Consider the following 18,145-nt stretch of genomic DNA (forward strand, 5'->3'; position numbering starts at 1 on the left):
CTGGGAATCTACACTCCAACACACTTCCTGGATGATTTTTACTTACACTGAAGTTTGAGAACAGAGTGTATTGGACAGAGAGGAAGCAAACCGCAGGCAAATAAAATTTGCAGAATTAGGAGATCTCCTAGAAATACAATGCATAACAATGGCAACTTGCTAACTTAAACAGAGGAAATAAATCAAGTACAACTCCTTCCATAATTCTTATTGAATTATCTTTTAATGTTTTTTTTTTTCTTTTTTTTGCTGTACGTGGGCCTCTCACTGTTGTGGCCTCTCCCGTTGCGGAGCACAGGCTCCGGACGCACAGGCTCAGTGGCCATGGCTCACGGGCCCAGCCGCTCCGCGGCATGTGGGATCTTCCCGGACCGGGGCAGGAACCCGTGTCCCCTGCATCGGCAGGCAGACTGTCAACCACTGCGCCACCAGGGAAGCCCTAATGTGTTTTTAAAGAAACTTTTACGTGTTATTTGAAAGGACGCATAGTGTGAATTAGTGTGATTACTCTATAGGGCTTGGAAACGATTCTAATTTTACGTGTTTGGCTTGAGGACGGTGACTAATGTGATATGTAACGTATGCCACCTGCCAGAACTCTACACTGAGGCCTTACAGGTATGCTTGTCATTTCATCCTCACAGGAACTCCACAGTGTAGGTGCGATTGCTGTTTCACAGATAAGGAAACAGAAGGATTAAGTGATTTGCCCAAGGACAATTAGTGCCAGAGCTTTGAGTTTTTCATGACTTTTCTGAGCATTAAAATGCTCTAAACACCATAGGAGAGAACCCAGTATGACAGTGTGGATGGGCTTAATACCACTGAACTGCACACTTAAAAGTGGTTAAAATGGTAAATTCTATGTGTATTTTATGTGTATTTTGCCAAAAACAAACAAACAAAAAGTGATGACCTAGTTGAGAGTGAATGCAGAGTGTGCTCCTAGCAAGCACACTTGCTTTAGGGCCCTAGAAAAAGTGTGAGCCTGTATGAGTTGAAAGAATGGACAGAGACCGTGAGGGAGACTCCAGGGCATGTGTGTTTCATCATCATCTGGGAAAAGGAGGGCACGTGTCGCCCTCTGCAGGACAAATGAAGGAAGAGCCTTTCTAAACATGAAGGGTCTCATTTTATGAAGTTATCGTGGAGGGTCAGGACGTAGCCGTGTCTTCTCTGAGACCCCTCTCACTTTTTCGGCTTCTGAATACCTTTTTTTCCCCTTCCAAGTGATAGTGCTATATTGTGTTTTTGTTTTAATGAAAATGCAAAAAACACAAAGAAAATCCAAGCTGGAGATCACGCAGGGCAGTCCTTAGAAAGGATGGATTGCTCTTGGGTAAGAATTTGGAGTGCTCCGTAGCAAGCAGCAGAATTCAAAAGTTAATTATCTGTTGGGGACAATCTGAGCAGAACAGTAAGGGAACTTTAAAATGGGAAATGAGACTTTCAGTGACAGCCTGCCTCTTTTTCTCACAGCTTCTGAAAATGCAAGATTTGAGAGCAGCAGGATAGGACAGAAACAGCAAATATGTTTCATTTTTAATATCGCCTTTCTGGAATAAAGAGTAAATCAAATAAACACTTATCAATCCACGAGTAAATATTTGTGAGTGCCCTTTGCATGTAAAATATCACTGTTCTTAAGAATCTTTCTATCACACTGAAAAGATAAATATAAGTAGACGGCTATATATCTGTAGATGGGGGAACCATATAAGACACTGCATAAATGCAAAATGAGCTAAGTTCTATAGGTTTTCAGAGAGGAAGAACTCACTGTGAACTGAGATGATTAAGACTTACAGAGGAGGTCAAAGTTGGAACTTTGCCTTGAGAGATGTTCATATTCAGGTAGGGGAAAAGGAATAAAGAGAGTGTGCAGGGCAGGAGGAAAAGCATGGAAAAAGGCCCAGAGTTAGATAAATATTGGGGCTCTTTGAAGCAACCTAAATGTCCATCGACAGATGAATGGATAAAGATGTGATATATATTTATACAATGGAATACGACTCAGCCATCAAAAGAATGAAATAATGCCATTTGCAACAACATGGATGGACCTAGAGATTATCATACTAAGTGAAGTAAGTCAGACAGAGAAAGGCAAATATCATATGCTATCACTTATTTGTGGAATCTAAAGAAAAGGATACAAATGAACTTATTTACGAAACAGAAATAGACTCACAGACATAGAAAACAAACTTATGGTTACTAAAGGGGATGGGGGGCTGAGTGGGACAGATAAAGTAGTAGTCTGGGATTAACATCCACCCAGAACTATATATAAAATAGGTAAACAAGGACCTACTGTATAGCACAGGGAACTCTACTCAACATCTTATAATAACCTGTAATGGAAAATAATCTGAAAAAATATATGTACCTATGTATGTATAACTGAATCACTTTGCTGTACACCTGAAACTAACACAACACTATAAATGAACTATACTTCAATTTAAAAAAAATACTGGGTGCCTTTGGAGCACCTGTGAACAAGCAGCCTGGCTAGAGCTGGGGTACACCTGATGAAGACCTGACCATCACTCCCAATTCTTCTCTTCCGCCCTGGGTCAGAATTCACCGATGCCCGTCATCTAGTGATGACTGTGCAGTGCCTCCCCCGAGAATGGCCGGAGCTCATTTCCTTGCCCCCCTATGTTGGGTCTGGCCACGTGACTTGCTTCGGCCAACAGAACGTGGGTGGAAGGGACAGTGCCTCCATCTGAGCAGAGGACCTGAGAGGCGGCGTTGTGTGTTTCCACTCATTCTCCGGCGCGCTCGCCTTTCACCAGGAGAGTGTGTCAAGGTGGCTGCTGGTCCGAGGACGAGAAGAGGCACGTGAACTCCCTGGATCTGACGCACATTCTGGAGCCGTGGACAGAGGACCCGACGACCTGCAGGCCCCAGACAGAGGAAACACCTGCTACTCTAAGCCACTGGGATTCTGAGGTTGTGTTCATGTCTCCAACCCTGACTGATACACATGCCCACACTGGTTGCTCAGGGGCTCTGGGGCACTGAAGTCAAGAGCAGACTTTCTTTTAAAATAGGAGCCTCTCCTGGAGGCCGTAAATGTGACGCCTGTATGATTTTCCTTCCAGCTGGGCCTGGTCCCGGATGGTCAGAGATGAACCTTGGCAGGACAGGGAGGTTGGAAAAGAGGAGGGACGCCATGAGGTCATTTTCCCCCACAGTGGCTGGTACCCTGCTACACCCGAGGGGAAGTGTGACATTGTGGTTCTCTCTCTGCTCCTCACTCGTGCAACCAAATAAACCATCACCACCACCAAATTTTGGTTAAGAAACAACAAACGGAATGAAAATTGCCTGAAATATCAATAGTGATGATTGTCGGAATGTGTGGATGATTTAACTTTCCTTTCTTCTACTTTTCAGTTTTTTTCCCAATAAACTGATATTAATTTTGAAGTCAGAAACATAAAGGATGTTACTAAAAGAAATGAACAGCTGTACAGCAAGCAGGCGACCTTACATTAATATGTTTTCCCAATACCTTCTCTGAAAATGAGATTCTTCGGGCTCCTAGCAAGAACAGCTAATGTTAACACCAGGGTTTGTCTCCCTCTCCAGACACAGACCTCAGGCCTCACGCATCTCTTTTGGTTTCGGGCCCCCACTGGTCTTTGCCAGTGAGAGCTGTATGTCAACGCAGCTGGGAAAACAAAACTCTTTGGGTTACGGCTGAGTTTCATTTGTTCATCTGAACATCTGGCACTCTTTTAGGATGAGCAGACCACCCTGTGATTACAGTCAACTGGGAAGAGGAACTTTCCTAACGCCAACCAGACTGAGAAACTAGGAGAAACTCAGCTGCTTCGTCAACAAAGTTGCTTTAATTAGGACAGTAAGGTTCTACTGCCCCAACCTACTTTACCCCAAAGAGGCAGGACCACGTGGGCAAAAGGGTCCCTGTCCTGACTCCATGCTTTAGAGGGTCCCTACTCTGCCCCTAACCTCAGGGTATTTCTATTCCCCTACACTGTGAACCTAAAACTGCTCTTAAAAATAGTCTATTATCTGGACTTCCCTCATGGCGCAGTGGTTAAGAATCCGCCTGCCAATGCAGGGGACACGGGTTCAAGCCCTGGTGCAGGAAGATCCCACATGCTGTGGAGCAACTAAGCCCACGCACCCCAACTACTGAGCCTGCGCTCTAGAGCACGCAAGCCACAACTAGTGAACCCATGCGCCACAACTACTGAAGCCTGCATGCTTAGAGCCCGTGCTCCGCAACAGGAGAAGCCATCACAGTGAGAAGCCCGCGCACCGCAATGAAGAGTAGCCCCCCTCGCCGCACTAGAGAAAGCCTGCGCTCAGCAACGAAGACCCAACGCAGCCAAAAATAAATTAGTTAATTTATGTTAAAAAAATAGTCTATTAAAAAAAAAGCTTACTCGTGTGCTTTGTAAACGGATGCTGCCGGGAATCAAATGGCGTGGAACTGCATTTCGGTCCCACTGGCTGGCTTATTAAAATGCCAGAACTGATAACACGCTGGACACTGCATTCTCGGCATCTATTTAAACTTGCGATGAAAAGTTCTGAAACATTTTTTTGCATGTCAACATACAAATGTGTGAGGCGGTACATCACTTCTCAAACTTGTTCTAGGGGGTTTGCAAGCACAAAAGTTTGATCTTCATTCATAGAGGCAGGCTTCATAGAGGTCAGCCATAAGGGGCTGTGTGGGAAGAGAGTAAGGGGGTCACTGAGAAGGAGGGAGAGGACACAGCTTGTGGAGGGACAGAGGGACAGGAGCTAGAGGTCCGAGGGAGATCCGGAGCAAAGATGCTCTCGACTGTGGTCCCCACAATATTCCTTTCCAGTGCCAGCCCGCGAAGCCTGGTCATGCTTCCATGAGATGCCTCTGTATCCTTTCAAGAATCATGTTAAAAAGTTCCAGGTAGAGCAGTTTCTCATGACCAAGCGATCCCCAGTGCCAGTTATGGAAACGTCTGCACACCCAGGAGTCAGCAGTAGCTCTGAAGAACCACTGATAGTCTTGGATCCTCTTCAAGGTTCACGAGTGAGACTCCTATGTGGTTCCTTCCTCTTGGGCATGAAGCTAAACCAGTGATGTCCCAAAGTAGCTATTCAATGGGTGGGGTGTAACAGCAGCCAGCAGGAGAATTCATGACTCTGCTTTTCCTCCTTTAAAAATGAGGTGATCTGGGACTTCCCTGGTGGCCCAGTGCTTAAGAATCCGCCTGCCAATGTAGGGGACACGGGTTCAAGCCGTGGTCTGGGAAGATCCCACATGCTGTGCAGCAACTAAGCGCGTGTGCCACAACTACTGAGCATGTGTGCCACAACTACTGAGTCCGTGTGAGTCTGTGTGCCACAGCTGCTGAGGTCCGCGCGCCTAGAGCCCGTGCTCTGCAATGAGAGAAGCCACTGCAATGAGAGGCCCGTGCACGCAACAAGGAGTGGCCCCCGCTTGTCGCAACTGGAGAAAGCCCTCACACAGCAACGAAGATGCAACACAGCCAAAAATAAATGAATAAAATAAATAAAATTTTTTAAAAGGTTTAAAATTTTTTTTTAATTTAAAAAATTAAAAAAAATAAAAATGAAGTGATCTGCTATTACCTCTCTAAGTATAGACCAGTCATCCTGGGGAAATTCCTTCCTAATTAAGCATCTTTTGGTCCACAAATTTGCAGGATCTGGTTTCTCTCCGTCACCTTATTACAGATAACTTTTGTTAAATTAATTAGACAAGGAGGCCACTGGACTGCGGGGACTCCAGTGCCGGGCAGCCTACGTAAGCAAACCCAAATCTAAGCCTCAAGGTTACAAAAAACCGAAACCTAAGGGCATCCGATCACAAACAGTTACCTAGGCTACAATCAAATAATTTCCTTTCTTGGTTTCTGTACCTTCTCTCTGTAAGTCTCTCCCCTGGTTCTTAGCTGAGGAGTGCTCCTAATGACTTCTGATTTGGTTCTGCCGGATTCGAATCGAATTTTGTTCAAATAAACTCTTAAATTTTTTTAATATGCTTCAGTTCATCTTTTCTTATAGGTGACCGCTGAATTTCGGTTGGCATCAAATGACTTGACTTTTATATATAACGTCGCGATATTGCAAGCGGTTTTCATGCTGGATTTAACCTTGCAAGGTGGGAAGTACAGCCGTATCACATTGTACAAATAGAAACGCTAATTCAGGTGTCATCAGAAAGCCTGCTAAGACCACACGGTCAGCAGGTGACACTTGAGACACAGGTGAACAACATCACTTTTCAAGTCATGGGTGGAGGCGGTGCTTTGCATGTGTGCCTGCAAAGCACACCACTGATGTCCCCAAATCTTTATTGATGGTTGTTTCTAATATTTGAGCTCAAAACCCCCCTTTGCATTCATTTTACTGCCGCCTGCCTAGACTTATCCCCGCAGGTAAGTAGTTTGTAAGAGAATCCTATTAAGTACTAAGGATTTCAGTGTTGTAAAATTTCATGAAATTTTACATAATTTTGTATGGTTTAGTAATTTTCCAGGAGAACTGATACTCTGGGCCACAGAAGCTCTTTCTCAGTCAAGCTGCAAATACTAATCCGTATTTTACATAACAAACAGGCTATGGGGAGGCCAAGAACAGACTGACTTTGGAGTCATGAATGCAGATTCCAAGGAGAAAGACAGAATCTGAACTCTCAAGCACTCCAGGGATCTACACCTGCAGACCTACGAGAGCAGGCACCATTGTCTCTAAGGGCGCAGAGGATGTCATTTACCATGTAAAACAATGTGACTGTCAGCACACGGTTCTTCAGGAATGGTGGCCCAGGCCAGGCCTATTCATCCACTATTACAGAGACAGCAAAAGAATAAATGGGGGCTTATTCTGATCCGGGCCTCTGGCAATCAGTTTCTTCTCATTGTGGGAAACTGAGTCAGTGTAGTAACTTCTGAATCAGTTGTTTCCATTTGTGGTATCATCCTGCTAGCCGTATTCAATTTACCTTGTCTGAGGACATCCTCAGTCACTACCAATTTCATTCCAGGTTTCCTATAGTCTTGAGAGCTCTGAACAGAAGACTCAACCTATGGAAACCACTCATCAAAGTCCCCAATGAGTCTTAAGATCAAACAAAGGCTTCCTTTCTATCTTTGATCTCAGTTTTCTCATCTGTAAAGAGGAATAGCAATATATCCTTCTTACAGTTGTAAAGATTGGAGATAATACTTGCAAAGCTTCTAGCCTAGCATAGAGTAGCTATTAATAGTTTCTAGCAATTTCCCTCCTTCCCTGGATCGTCAGTTTATCCCTCTGCATTTGATAAAACGTAGCTTTTGTTATAAACTGCCATGAAAGTAAGTTCTTAGGCTTTTCCAGCAAGCGGCCTGAGGTGACCTCTAAAAATGGTTTGCTATTCACTTGATCCAGAAAACCCCACAAAATCACGCACATCAAGAGGTTCAACTCTTCGTGCTCACTTTAAGAACACTCGTGAAACTGCCCAGGCCAATACGTGTGTGCGTATCCGAAAAGCCACCAAGTATCTGAAGGAGGTCACTATAAAGAAGCAACGTGTGCCATTCTGTCATTACAATGGCGGAGTTGGTAGGTGTGCCCAGGCCAAACAGTGGGGCTGGACGCAGGGTCGGTGGCCCAAAAAAAGTGCTGAATTTTTACTGCACATGCTCAAAAATGCAGAGAGTAAGGCTGAACTTAAGGGCGTAGATGTAGATTCTCTGGTCATTGAGCAAATCCAGGTGAACAAAGCCCGCACAATGCAGTGCAGGACTTACAGAGCTCGTGGTCAGACCAAGCCATACACGAGCTCTCCCTGCCACACTGAGATGGGCCTTACTGAAAAAGAACAGATTGTTCTTAAACCAGAAGAGGAGGCTGCACAGAAGAAAAAGATATCCCAGAAGAAACTGAAGAAACAGAAACTTCTGGCCCGGGAATAAATGCCGCAAAAAATAAACGCAAATAAAAGTTAGAAAGAAAAAAAAGTTCTTAGGTTTGATATCTTAAGAACTTAGAACCAATACTATCTAATAGAAGTCAGTTCCTGTCACTATCTTCATCTCTAGAAGTTTTTTTACAATCACAGAGGAAAGTTCCTTAATGCAAGGTAAGTTTGGGGGGCATATTGGGAAAGTGACCAAAATCCAGTCAATTCTGTTTTTCCTTGTAAATAAATACCTTGGAGTTGGAGAACAGGTGAGATGGGGATGTCAAAGGTAGAAAGATTTTTACTCATCTCATGAGAAGAGAAAACCAACACAAGGAAAAATTTAGAAGCATGTCTCTAGTAACGTTTATAGGTAAAATATTGCCCATCTGATAGAAAACACGAAAGTAAAAATGTGTACATTTCATGCTGAATTTATGGAGGGTGAAATGAGACTTTTTTTTGAAGGAGAAGGAGAAACTCAGCAATGTTTAAAATCTAGTTCATCATGTTTATATCCCAACCTATTTCTCTTCTCATGCTTCCTACCGAAGGGAAGGGCATCAGGATCTATCTAATTCCCGAGCGGGGAATCAGTGTCATCCGTGTCTGCTTCTATGCCTCCTTACTATACCAGCATCCAAGCGGTCACCATATTCTGCAAAATTCCATTACCTCCTGAGTCTCTCCCAATGCCCTTCAGTCCATCGTTATCTGTTCTTTCTGGGCTTCTGTAACCACCTCTCCATCACACGGCAGCTGCCACTTTTACTTTCTCCAAATCCATTCTCTGCTGTGCAATCACACTGATCTTCCCTCAACTCAACACTCTTCAACGGCTCCCTGCAAGCCTCAGGACGAAGCCCAGTGTCTTTAACACGATCTACAAAGCCCTTGATCATCTTGTTCCTGCTGCTCTCCAGTCCAAAGGAGGTCTTGCTAGGACCACATGATTTTGTTAAAAAACAATTTGATCAAGAACAAAATCACAGCAGAAACAACACGTTGATTCAAAATCTCCCCCACCACTTGTTTTTCAGGTCTTAGTGATTCGGATGCACTAAGTATTTAGTAGTGCTTAGTTTTTATGCATCTTCAAGCCTTTGGGACCATTTTTCAGACTTTTTCAAGTTTTTAAATTTTATCTCTATTTGATTCTTAGACAATTATGCTTGTTTGGCATCTATTCCTAAAGCTTTGGGGCTTGTGGCAAAGTATTAGAGAGTGAAGTGAGTGTAAATCAATGGCCTGATGCCATGGCTGCCGGCCAGGAAGACCAGGATCTGTTCCAGCATCCGTGAGTCCTAAGCGGGGTCGGACCTCCACCGGCTCTCACTGGCACTGGGATGCTGGGAATAAACGCAACACACTATAGGCTGAATGCAGTGAACAATACCCTGGAACACTGTCAGTGGCTTCAGAATCTTCTGTCATCTAATAAGCTTCTGCAGATGACAATTCACTCACTATCCCTACTTCCATAAATCATTTTTCTGCAAGAACGAACCCTAGACTTGAGCTCTTCCACCCACAGAGAGTGGGGCACGCTCCATGCCCCTCAATCATGACCACAAAGTTGAATGAATCCCATAGTGGCAAGAAAATGCAGCTTCATATAAAAGAAATATAGAATATAGCTAAACAGGCAAAGCAGGCATGAGTGGTTGAGGCTGGGTTTTTAAAAACAGCAAAATGTTGAAACAAGAAAAATCTCGAATAAACAACCTAACCTTATACCTAAAGCAACTAGAGAAAGAAGAACTAACAAAATCCAAAGTTAGTAGAAGGAAAGAAATCATAAAGATCAGAGCAGAAATAAACGAAATAGAGATGAAGAAAACAATAGCAAAGATCAATGAAACTAAAAACTGGTTCTTTGAGAAGATAAAAATAACAAAATGTTGGAACTTCCCTGGTGGCACAGTGGTTAAGGATCCACCTGCCAACGCAGGGGACACGGGTTCGATCCCTGGTCCAGGAAGATCCCACATGCCGCAGAGCAACTAAGCCTGTGCGCCACAACTACTGAGCCCACGTGCTGCAGCTACTGAAGCCCGTGAGCTTAGAGCCTGTGCTAGGCAACAAGAGAAGCCACCACAAAACAAGAGAAGACACCGCAAAATGAGAAGCCCACGCACTGCAACAAAGAGTAGCCCCTGCTTCCACAACCAGAGAGAAAGCCCGGGTGCAGCAGTGAAGACCCAACACAGCCAAAAACCCCAAAATGTTAAAAACTGAGTAACAGCCTGAAAATATATTTTAAACGAACCCCTTACAATCATGATTGCATGAACTGGTGATTGGAAACATTCATTTCTGACCTGCTTTTATTTTAACCAATATGCTATTTCTTTTTTTTTATTTTGATTTATTTTTATTTTTTTGGGTGCATTGGGTCTTTGTTGCTGTGTGCAGGCTTTCTCTAGTTGCGGCGATCAGGGGCTACTCTTCGTTGCAGTGCGCAGACTTCTCATTGCAGTGGCTTCTCTTGTTGCGAAGCACGGGCTCTAGTCACGTGGGCTTCAGTAGTTGTGGTACACAGGCTCAGTAGTAGTGGCTTGCAGGCTGTAGAGCGCAGGCTCAGTAGTTGTGGCACACGGGCTTAGTTGCTCCGCAGCATGTGGGATCTTCCTGGACCAGGGCTCAAACCCATGTCCCCTACGTTGGCAGGTAGATTCTTAACCACTGCGCCACCAGGGAAGCCCCCAATATGCTATTTCTATCAGTTTCTTTTCCACAATTTATCTGAATGCACTGTCACCCCTGTCCCTACCTCCTCCTCGTGGTCCAGCTGTACAATTTCCCATGACCTAAAAGAACTTCCCTCGTTCTTCTCGGACTTTGCACACACACCCCGCCTAGGATGCTCGCTTCTACTCTACTCTTCACCTGGTTAACTCCAACAGATTTCGCAGGTGAGCGCTTGAACACAACTTTGTGTGAGGAAACTTCCCTGCCCGCCATGCGCAGACAGTTGGCTGGAGATTTCCATGGGACAAGTCTAGGACATCCTTGTACGCATGATCTGAGGAAGCTTTTTCAAACATGGAGAACAACACTTTTTATTTTGTAGACTGTACGTAGAGTTGTACATTTTCTAGGCACTCTCTTGACTTATCCCGACATCCATAAGCACCAAATATGAACAATAAAGAACAGGGTATCTTTAAACTATGAAGTGTTAATGGCTCAGAGTGCGTCACATATATTGGATTAACGTAGCCAACGAGCTATAAGGACAGAAGAGGAGGATAAGTCAACAAAGAGGTATGTTTTGGATGCTGAATCAAAAGAAACAAAATGGATTATTTTCTCTCTGAATCCTTCAAGGGGCTCTTAGTTTACGTATGGCCTACGAGTTGTTTGTGTTTCTTTGAAAGGAATACATTTGTGATATTTTGTGAGATGATGAATGAGCTGGTGAGTACACAGGTGACATTAAAAAATGGATATTTTATATGGTTTAACAATATACAAGTTATCTTACCTGGGGGTTTTTAAATACAGCGTATTTTTCCTCCTTCTCCAAAAACAGCACTTTATTTTCTGTGTCTCTTGTCCAGTCTGATAAGACTTCAACAACATTTTCATGGTCTTCAAAAAACCTTTCTGATAAAACAAGGAAAAGCATTCTTTCAGACCCAAGACATCAGGGTTTCCAACAGAGAAATAAGCTGGTGTTGAGTTAACACAATGCTTCATACTTCTCATCAGTTTCTAGAAATTCCTAATTCTTACATGATGTCACACTGTAACATCTCTATTATGTGTATTCTTCAATCTCAGGTCTTCAACTTATTTTCCATTAAAAACATGGCAGATGAACCTACAATGTAGCGATAATGGTCAGCCATTGCTCTTTATTTCATGTTAGAATTTTTGACTATTTTAAATAGCCCCAGGTGGAGGCAACATCCTATATGGAAGGAGGCCAATTAAGCAATAATTGGGTAAACAACTTTGAATGAAATTGTGAGAAATTGTGAGATAAGTGATGAGTACTATAAAACATCACTCCCTAAAATGCTAAAAAACAATATATTTCGGAACCAACCCTAAACCTTCCTTTAGAGAGCTTTCAATTCTCTATTTGACTCACAGAGTTGAAGAAAACTTCAAGAGGTTATTTCTGTGCAGACCACTTCCTCCAGAAAGATGTGTACCCAAAGCTTCTAAAACATGTATTTCTGTATTCCAACAGGCTCTCCCAGGAGACAATTGTTCTATGAGTGGTATTAAGAATGAGAGGTAACAAGAGTATTTCTTTAATTGCTTTTTAGCTTTTTAAAAAAACTCAATCAACGTCTATCCACTGTCCTTTGCTCTTCGGGGCTGAGCCTCTTCCGCTAGACAAAGTGTCAGACATTGAGTGAGCGGGCAGTGATGTGAGGCCCGCGGCAGAGTTACCCTAGAGTATAAAGAAGTAAACTTTAAAGAGACATCGGCTGGCAGACACCCAGGCTCTCCGACCATCTGCTCAGCTTGCTAATCATGCGGTAAGAAGTATCCTCCTGTCACTTTCTTTCCCTTTCGGATCTGCTAGAGAAGGAGCAGCAATAATGCTTACATTCCCCAAGGTCTGGCCACCTGCTCCAATCCGAGTCTCTGCCACAGATAAATGAAGAGGCAAGCATTGAACCTGACCTAAGGGAAGTGATGTAGGGGGAGTCTTGATAGCCTTGAACCAAACTCTTCTTCGCAATAGACCAAAACCCATAATAAAGCAAACTCACAGGTTTTTTGGAGTACAGCCAATTGCTGGAACTGGGACTTACCGATTTGTAGTTCTGGATATATTTCATAAAGACACCAGTCCACATTGCAGTCACAATGGGTTTTCTCAAAAAGGTTGTCTAGAACATCTCGGGCTAATTGCCGCTCATCCACCATCAGTGACTTCGTGCTGTTATCATTCATGTGCACCTTGACAACGAGCTGAGGATAAAGCCACAGGGCAGCCAGTAAATTCAAGCAACTGTAGAAGGCCACCCACTGAGGTTAAGGTTTCAATGCTGCTATCTCTTCTACGAATTTAAGTAAGAAGGTGTCCCACAAACTCACTCATATGCCAAGCACTTGTTTAAGGTGCCAGGAATATAAACGTAGAGAAACCAGTTCACAAAAACAGAAATAAATACACAATAAGCAAAGTCCCTGCCCGGCTTTCAGAGACTCTGCATCCTGGTGAGGGAGAGAGAAAACCAACACAACCCAAGAAGTGCTGCCTGCCGGCCTCCCTGACATCTTTCTGTTACTTCTTCCGGTTCATCTCAGAGCCCAGAAGCGTTGCTTAGCTGAAAGCCGTGCCGGTACCTTTGTAATAAATTCTTCTGTCCTGCTTAGCTGGAGTTGGGTCCCATTTCATGCAACCCGAGAGTTCTATGACACAGGTTAAGACCAAGTTGGTTAATCTACAATTCTTTGAAGGTCGGAAGTTGCAGAGTGACAGCGTCACCGAGGGGTCTTATTGAGAGGCAGGTGGTGTCACAGCAGGACACGTTTGAGATTAGAGGCGGACTAAGCCAGATCAATGTAGACTGAGAAAGCGCTATTATGGAGGCATGCAAGCCAATGAGTGACCTAATGCACTTTTCATTTGATTAAAAACAAATTTACTGCATTGAGTTCACAGTCAAATTGGTAGCTACCTTATTCCAAATCTGGACGGTTTGGTGTGAGAATTTACTCCTAAGGGCACAGGATTTCACTGATTTTTCCCAGACAACTTGTCAAGGTTATTAAAACTTCTGATCCCTAAGAGAGACCATGATTCTGATGTAACATAACAGAATTAATTCAACAACTAATCAGCTAGGGTTTGGATTTTCTTTGATACATGTGTATTTGTAGCTTTTTTTTTTTTTTCGGTACGCGGGCCTCTCACTGCCGTGGCCTCTCCCGTTGGGGAGCACAGGCTCCGGACGCGCAGGCTCAGCGGCCATGGCTCAAGGGCCCAGCCGCTCCGCGGCATGTGGGATCCTCCCGGACCGGGGCACGAACCCGCGTCCCCTGCATCGGCAGGCGGGCTGTCAACCACTGCGCCACCAGGGAAGCCCTGTAGCATATTTTTAATTCCGGCAGTTGTTAGTTATGAGTGCTACAGGTTATAACGGTGCTATCTATCCAGTCTTCAAAAGGAACAGTGGAAATGTGCCCATGAAGCCCACATTTATTAGACACTTATGTTTAAGGGAAGATTTTCCATAACTCCTTCTGGGAAGATCTACGTTCTTATTTTATTCTTTGCCAAGATCACTGACCCTCCCTGATTAAGTGGGAGTTAGCTCTAGTTAGAGTCCATCTTTGAGTGCCACACGGGAAGGAAGGGCTGCCTTTCCCTTTCCAGACCATCCCTGCCCAAACTCCAGCCTGCAGTGCCGGCAGTTACTCCACAGGCCGCCAGCAGAGAATTCCCAGAAGCAACATCGTCAACCAGAACCCCCTGACACTCTTGCTTAAACTTCTATTCTAACTTGAAAAGAGAAGCATGAGATAGTTAGAGACAAGTTCTGCCTATTCTGTCTGTCTAAGGTTGGTCCTGGTTATTCACATATGAGGCTCATCATTATTTTAAAAAAGTGTTTAGATGGAGTGAAGAGAGAGGTCATACAAGTGGTAACATTTCTTCCTTCCCCCAAAGTTTGGGTTAGATTCTGAGCAGCAGGGAAACTGCCCCTCTGGTCCCACTCCCACCCAACTGGATCTTGAAGACAGTGTGTAGTTAACAGTGAAGAATGCAATTCCTGTGGATTTCTGTGCAGAGTTACTGAGAGCAACCAAGGGTGTGGATGGTGATAAGAATCTGGACGAAGAGCAGGCAAGGACCACAAGTCGAAGCACACCTAGCATCTGCTCTTCCCACACTTGCACACCTAAGACTCAAATGCAGACATCAGGGCAATAAAGGTGCATTTCCTCCTCCTGGAACCATTCAAATTAGACCATTATTCCAGGCTTGTCCGAAGAATACTTTTTTTCCCTTGAAAACCTGTAGCCCAGAAACGTCTAGTTGGACAGTTGTTTTTGTTGTATGTTCATCTTTTTTTTAAAAAATAAATTTATTTATTTATTTTTGGCTGTGTTGGGTCTTCATTGCCGTGCGTGGGCTTCTCATTGCGGTGGCTTCTCCTGTTGCGGAGCATGGACTCTAGGCATGCAGGCTTCAGTAGTTGTGGCACACGGGCTCCATAGTTGTGGCTCACAGGCTCTAGAGCACAAGCTCAGTAGTTGTGGCACACAGGCTTAGTTGCTCCGCGGCATGTGGGATCTTCCAGGTCCAGGGCTCGAACCCGTGTCCCCTGCACTGGCAGGCGGATTCTTAACCCCTGCGCCACCAGGGAAGTCCCTGTATGTACATCTTTTGATGTATTTAAAACAACAGGCCCAGGACATCCCTGGTAGCGCAGTGGTTAAGAATCCGCCTGCCAATGCAGGGGACAGGGGTTCAGTGGGGAACCTCTGGTCTGGGAGTTCCCACATACCGCAGAGCAACTAAGCCCACGTGCCACAACTACTGAGACTGCACTTTAGAGCCCATGAGCCACAACTACTGAGCCCGTGTGCCACAACTACCGAAGCCTGTGCACCTAGAGCCCATGCTCCGCAACAGGAGAAGCCACCGCAATGAGAAGCCCATGCACCGCAAGGAAGGGTAGCCCCGGCTCACCGCAACTAGAGAAAGCCCACACGCAGCAACGAAAATCCAATGCGGCCAAAAATAAATAAATTTATTTAAAAAAATAAAATAAAATAATGAAACAATAGGCCCAACTACTACAATGTCAAAGACCCATTCATCTGACCAGAGAAATCAGACGTGGATGGTTGTGTGGAAAACAAATGCCTCAAATAGTGGAATGACCATGGCTTATTTTCTGTGGAAGGCATACCTGCTGCTCTCAGCTGAGGAATATTGCTATAAAGTAGTTACACGTCCTAAGAAACACTACCAGTGTTAGGATTTAGAAGACAATCTTCCTGATGAAAAAATCAGTGATGTTTGACCACATTTCATTCTTGCTTAGGAATTCTTGAGAAAATAAAACATAGCTTGGTGTTTTGCTTTCAAAGAGAGAAAAAAAACTAAATCACATAATTTGACAATGATGCAATTATGAAAGGGTTGGGGGTTTTTTTGGCAGAAATTGCAAACTAAATTTAATCCATATGTAGTTACCAATGTCCACAATTATAAAACTTAGGGGGAAAAAAAACAAGAGAAGGCTGATGACTTTTAGCAAGAAGAAATCATATTTAGTCTTCTTCACAGCTTTCTTCACATTTACAAGCTGAAGAGTAGCTATATACCAACACATGACACCCTAAGTCACAGTCAGGCGATTAGCAAGCTGAGTACTTTTCATACCAACACCATATGATATAGAGTAAAATGACTCAAGCATGAAAAAACTTCCGCTTTCTAATCCATCATAGTAAAGATTTAATGGATTTTATCATTTCTTCTTTTTCTTTTGCAAACTAATAAATACAAAATTATCCCAGCCCTAAATCATTTGCAATAAATACATTTTTGCTTCTATGATAAAATTTACAAGTGGAATTGGTCTCCTGTGTCACAGAGCTTTAAAACAAAGAAACAAAATCAATGAGTGAATCCGATTCTGTTTCCAGTTCCAACAGCTTTGCAACACAAACTGTGTACATCGTTCTTCATGATCCAAAGTGATGTCAACACCCCACAGAATACTTGAGGGCAAAGTACTTCAGATAAACTTGATTCCATCCTTTATAAAACATGTTGTAGCTTATGTGTTAGTACATCTTAGTTACTTTATTAATGGATGAGTATGACTCAGTTTTTTTTTTGATGTTCTGTGCCACACAGCCTTTTGTTTTTAGAAATAAGTCTGGAGGGTCCTAAGTCAGAAAAAATATACACCTTAGCTTCTTAATTTTCTTTCCTCTCCCACTGATCAGAACTGCTTCTGTTTCACATCTGCTTTGTTGACTAGAGGCAGGTGGTGCTTTTTGCTACTGTTACAATTCACCTCAACTAAATTATGGCAAAGTTCTGTGGAAACACTGCTTTCTCCTCCTTGTTCTCTTCATCTCCAGTTAAGCAAACTGGCCAAATATGCTAGTTGTTCTACCTTATTTTTTATATTTTTTAAAAATGCATTTATTTATTTTGTCTGCGTTGGGGCTTCGTTGCTGCACTCAGGCTTTCTCTAGTTGCAGCGAGCGGGGGCTACTCTTCGTTGCGGTGCACGGGCTCTCCTTGTGATGGTTTCTCCTGTTGCGGAGCACGGGCTCTAGGCCCACGGGCTTCAGTAGTTGCAGCATGCGGGCTCAGTAGCTGTGGCACATGGGCTTAGTTGCTCTGTGGCATGTGGGATCTTCCCAGACCAGGGATCAAACCCATGTCCCCTGCCTTGGCAGGTGGATTCTTAACCACTGTGCCACCAGGGAAGTCCCGGGTTCTACCTTTTAATCTAAGAACCAACTTCTCTTTTCATTTATCCTCTGAGAGTATCTCCAACGTGGCCCCCATTTTATAAACCACCCAGTGGTTTAACATAGTTGAAATAATTATGAATTGTATTTTTACTCATTTTCTCTTGTCTTTTTATCTCCAAAGGGAAAGTCGGCAACCGAAGACAGCCCATCTTCCCCTGCCATCCATTTGTAACTTGGTTCAGTACATGTTTATCTACAGTGAGGTCTTGTGCTAGAGAGACGGCTATGAAACAGGTCACCCTGCTCTCATCCCTTCCCCTACAATCCACTTTCCACACAATGGCCACTACGATCTTTAAAAACCATATATTATCCCTTGTTAAAAACCCTCATATGAGGACTTCCCTGGAGGTCCAGTGGTTAGGACTCTGCGCTTCCACTGCAGGGGCCACAGGCTCAATCCCTGGACAGGAAGCTAAGATCCCGCATGCCGCATGGTGCGGCCAAATGCTTTCCCACTGCACTGACAATATGTTCCAAACTCTTCGTCAGACCTGTGAGACCCTGTGACCCCACCTGCCTTTCTGCCCTCAGCTCCTCCCATTTTCCCTCCTGCTCAAGAGGTAAAGGGATCAACAGTATGGTGACGGATGGAAGCTAAATTTTGGGTGGTGAGCACACTCTAGGGTATACAGAAGCAGAAATATAAGAATGTACACATGAAACTTACATAACGTTATAAACCAATGCTACCTCAATTAAAAAAAAAAAAAGATTCCCTTGGGCAGTATC

The 18,145-nt window shown here is 43.9% G+C and overlaps 1 protein-coding gene across 1 annotated transcript in view; it reads right to left on the minus strand.

Moving 5' to 3' along the window:
- Positions 1-18,145, minus strand: part of APBB1IP (amyloid beta precursor protein binding family B member 1 interacting protein) — a 102,891-nt gene that overhangs the window by 31,345 nt on the left and 53,401 nt on the right. Inside the window, exons 6-7 of the mRNA XM_060003766.1 lie at positions 12,712-12,871; positions 11,424-11,545 (exon numbers count right to left, since the gene is read on the minus strand). Of these exons, the coding sequence (XP_059859749.1) occupies positions 11,424-11,545; positions 12,712-12,871 (282 nt within the window). The remainder of the gene's footprint in view (positions 1-11,423; positions 11,546-12,711; positions 12,872-18,145) is intronic.

This window comes from Delphinus delphis, chromosome 2 (assembly GCF_949987515.2).
Source record: "Delphinus delphis chromosome 2, mDelDel1.2, whole genome shotgun sequence".
Classification (NCBI taxonomy): Eukaryota; Metazoa; Chordata; class Mammalia; order Artiodactyla; family Delphinidae; genus Delphinus; species Delphinus delphis.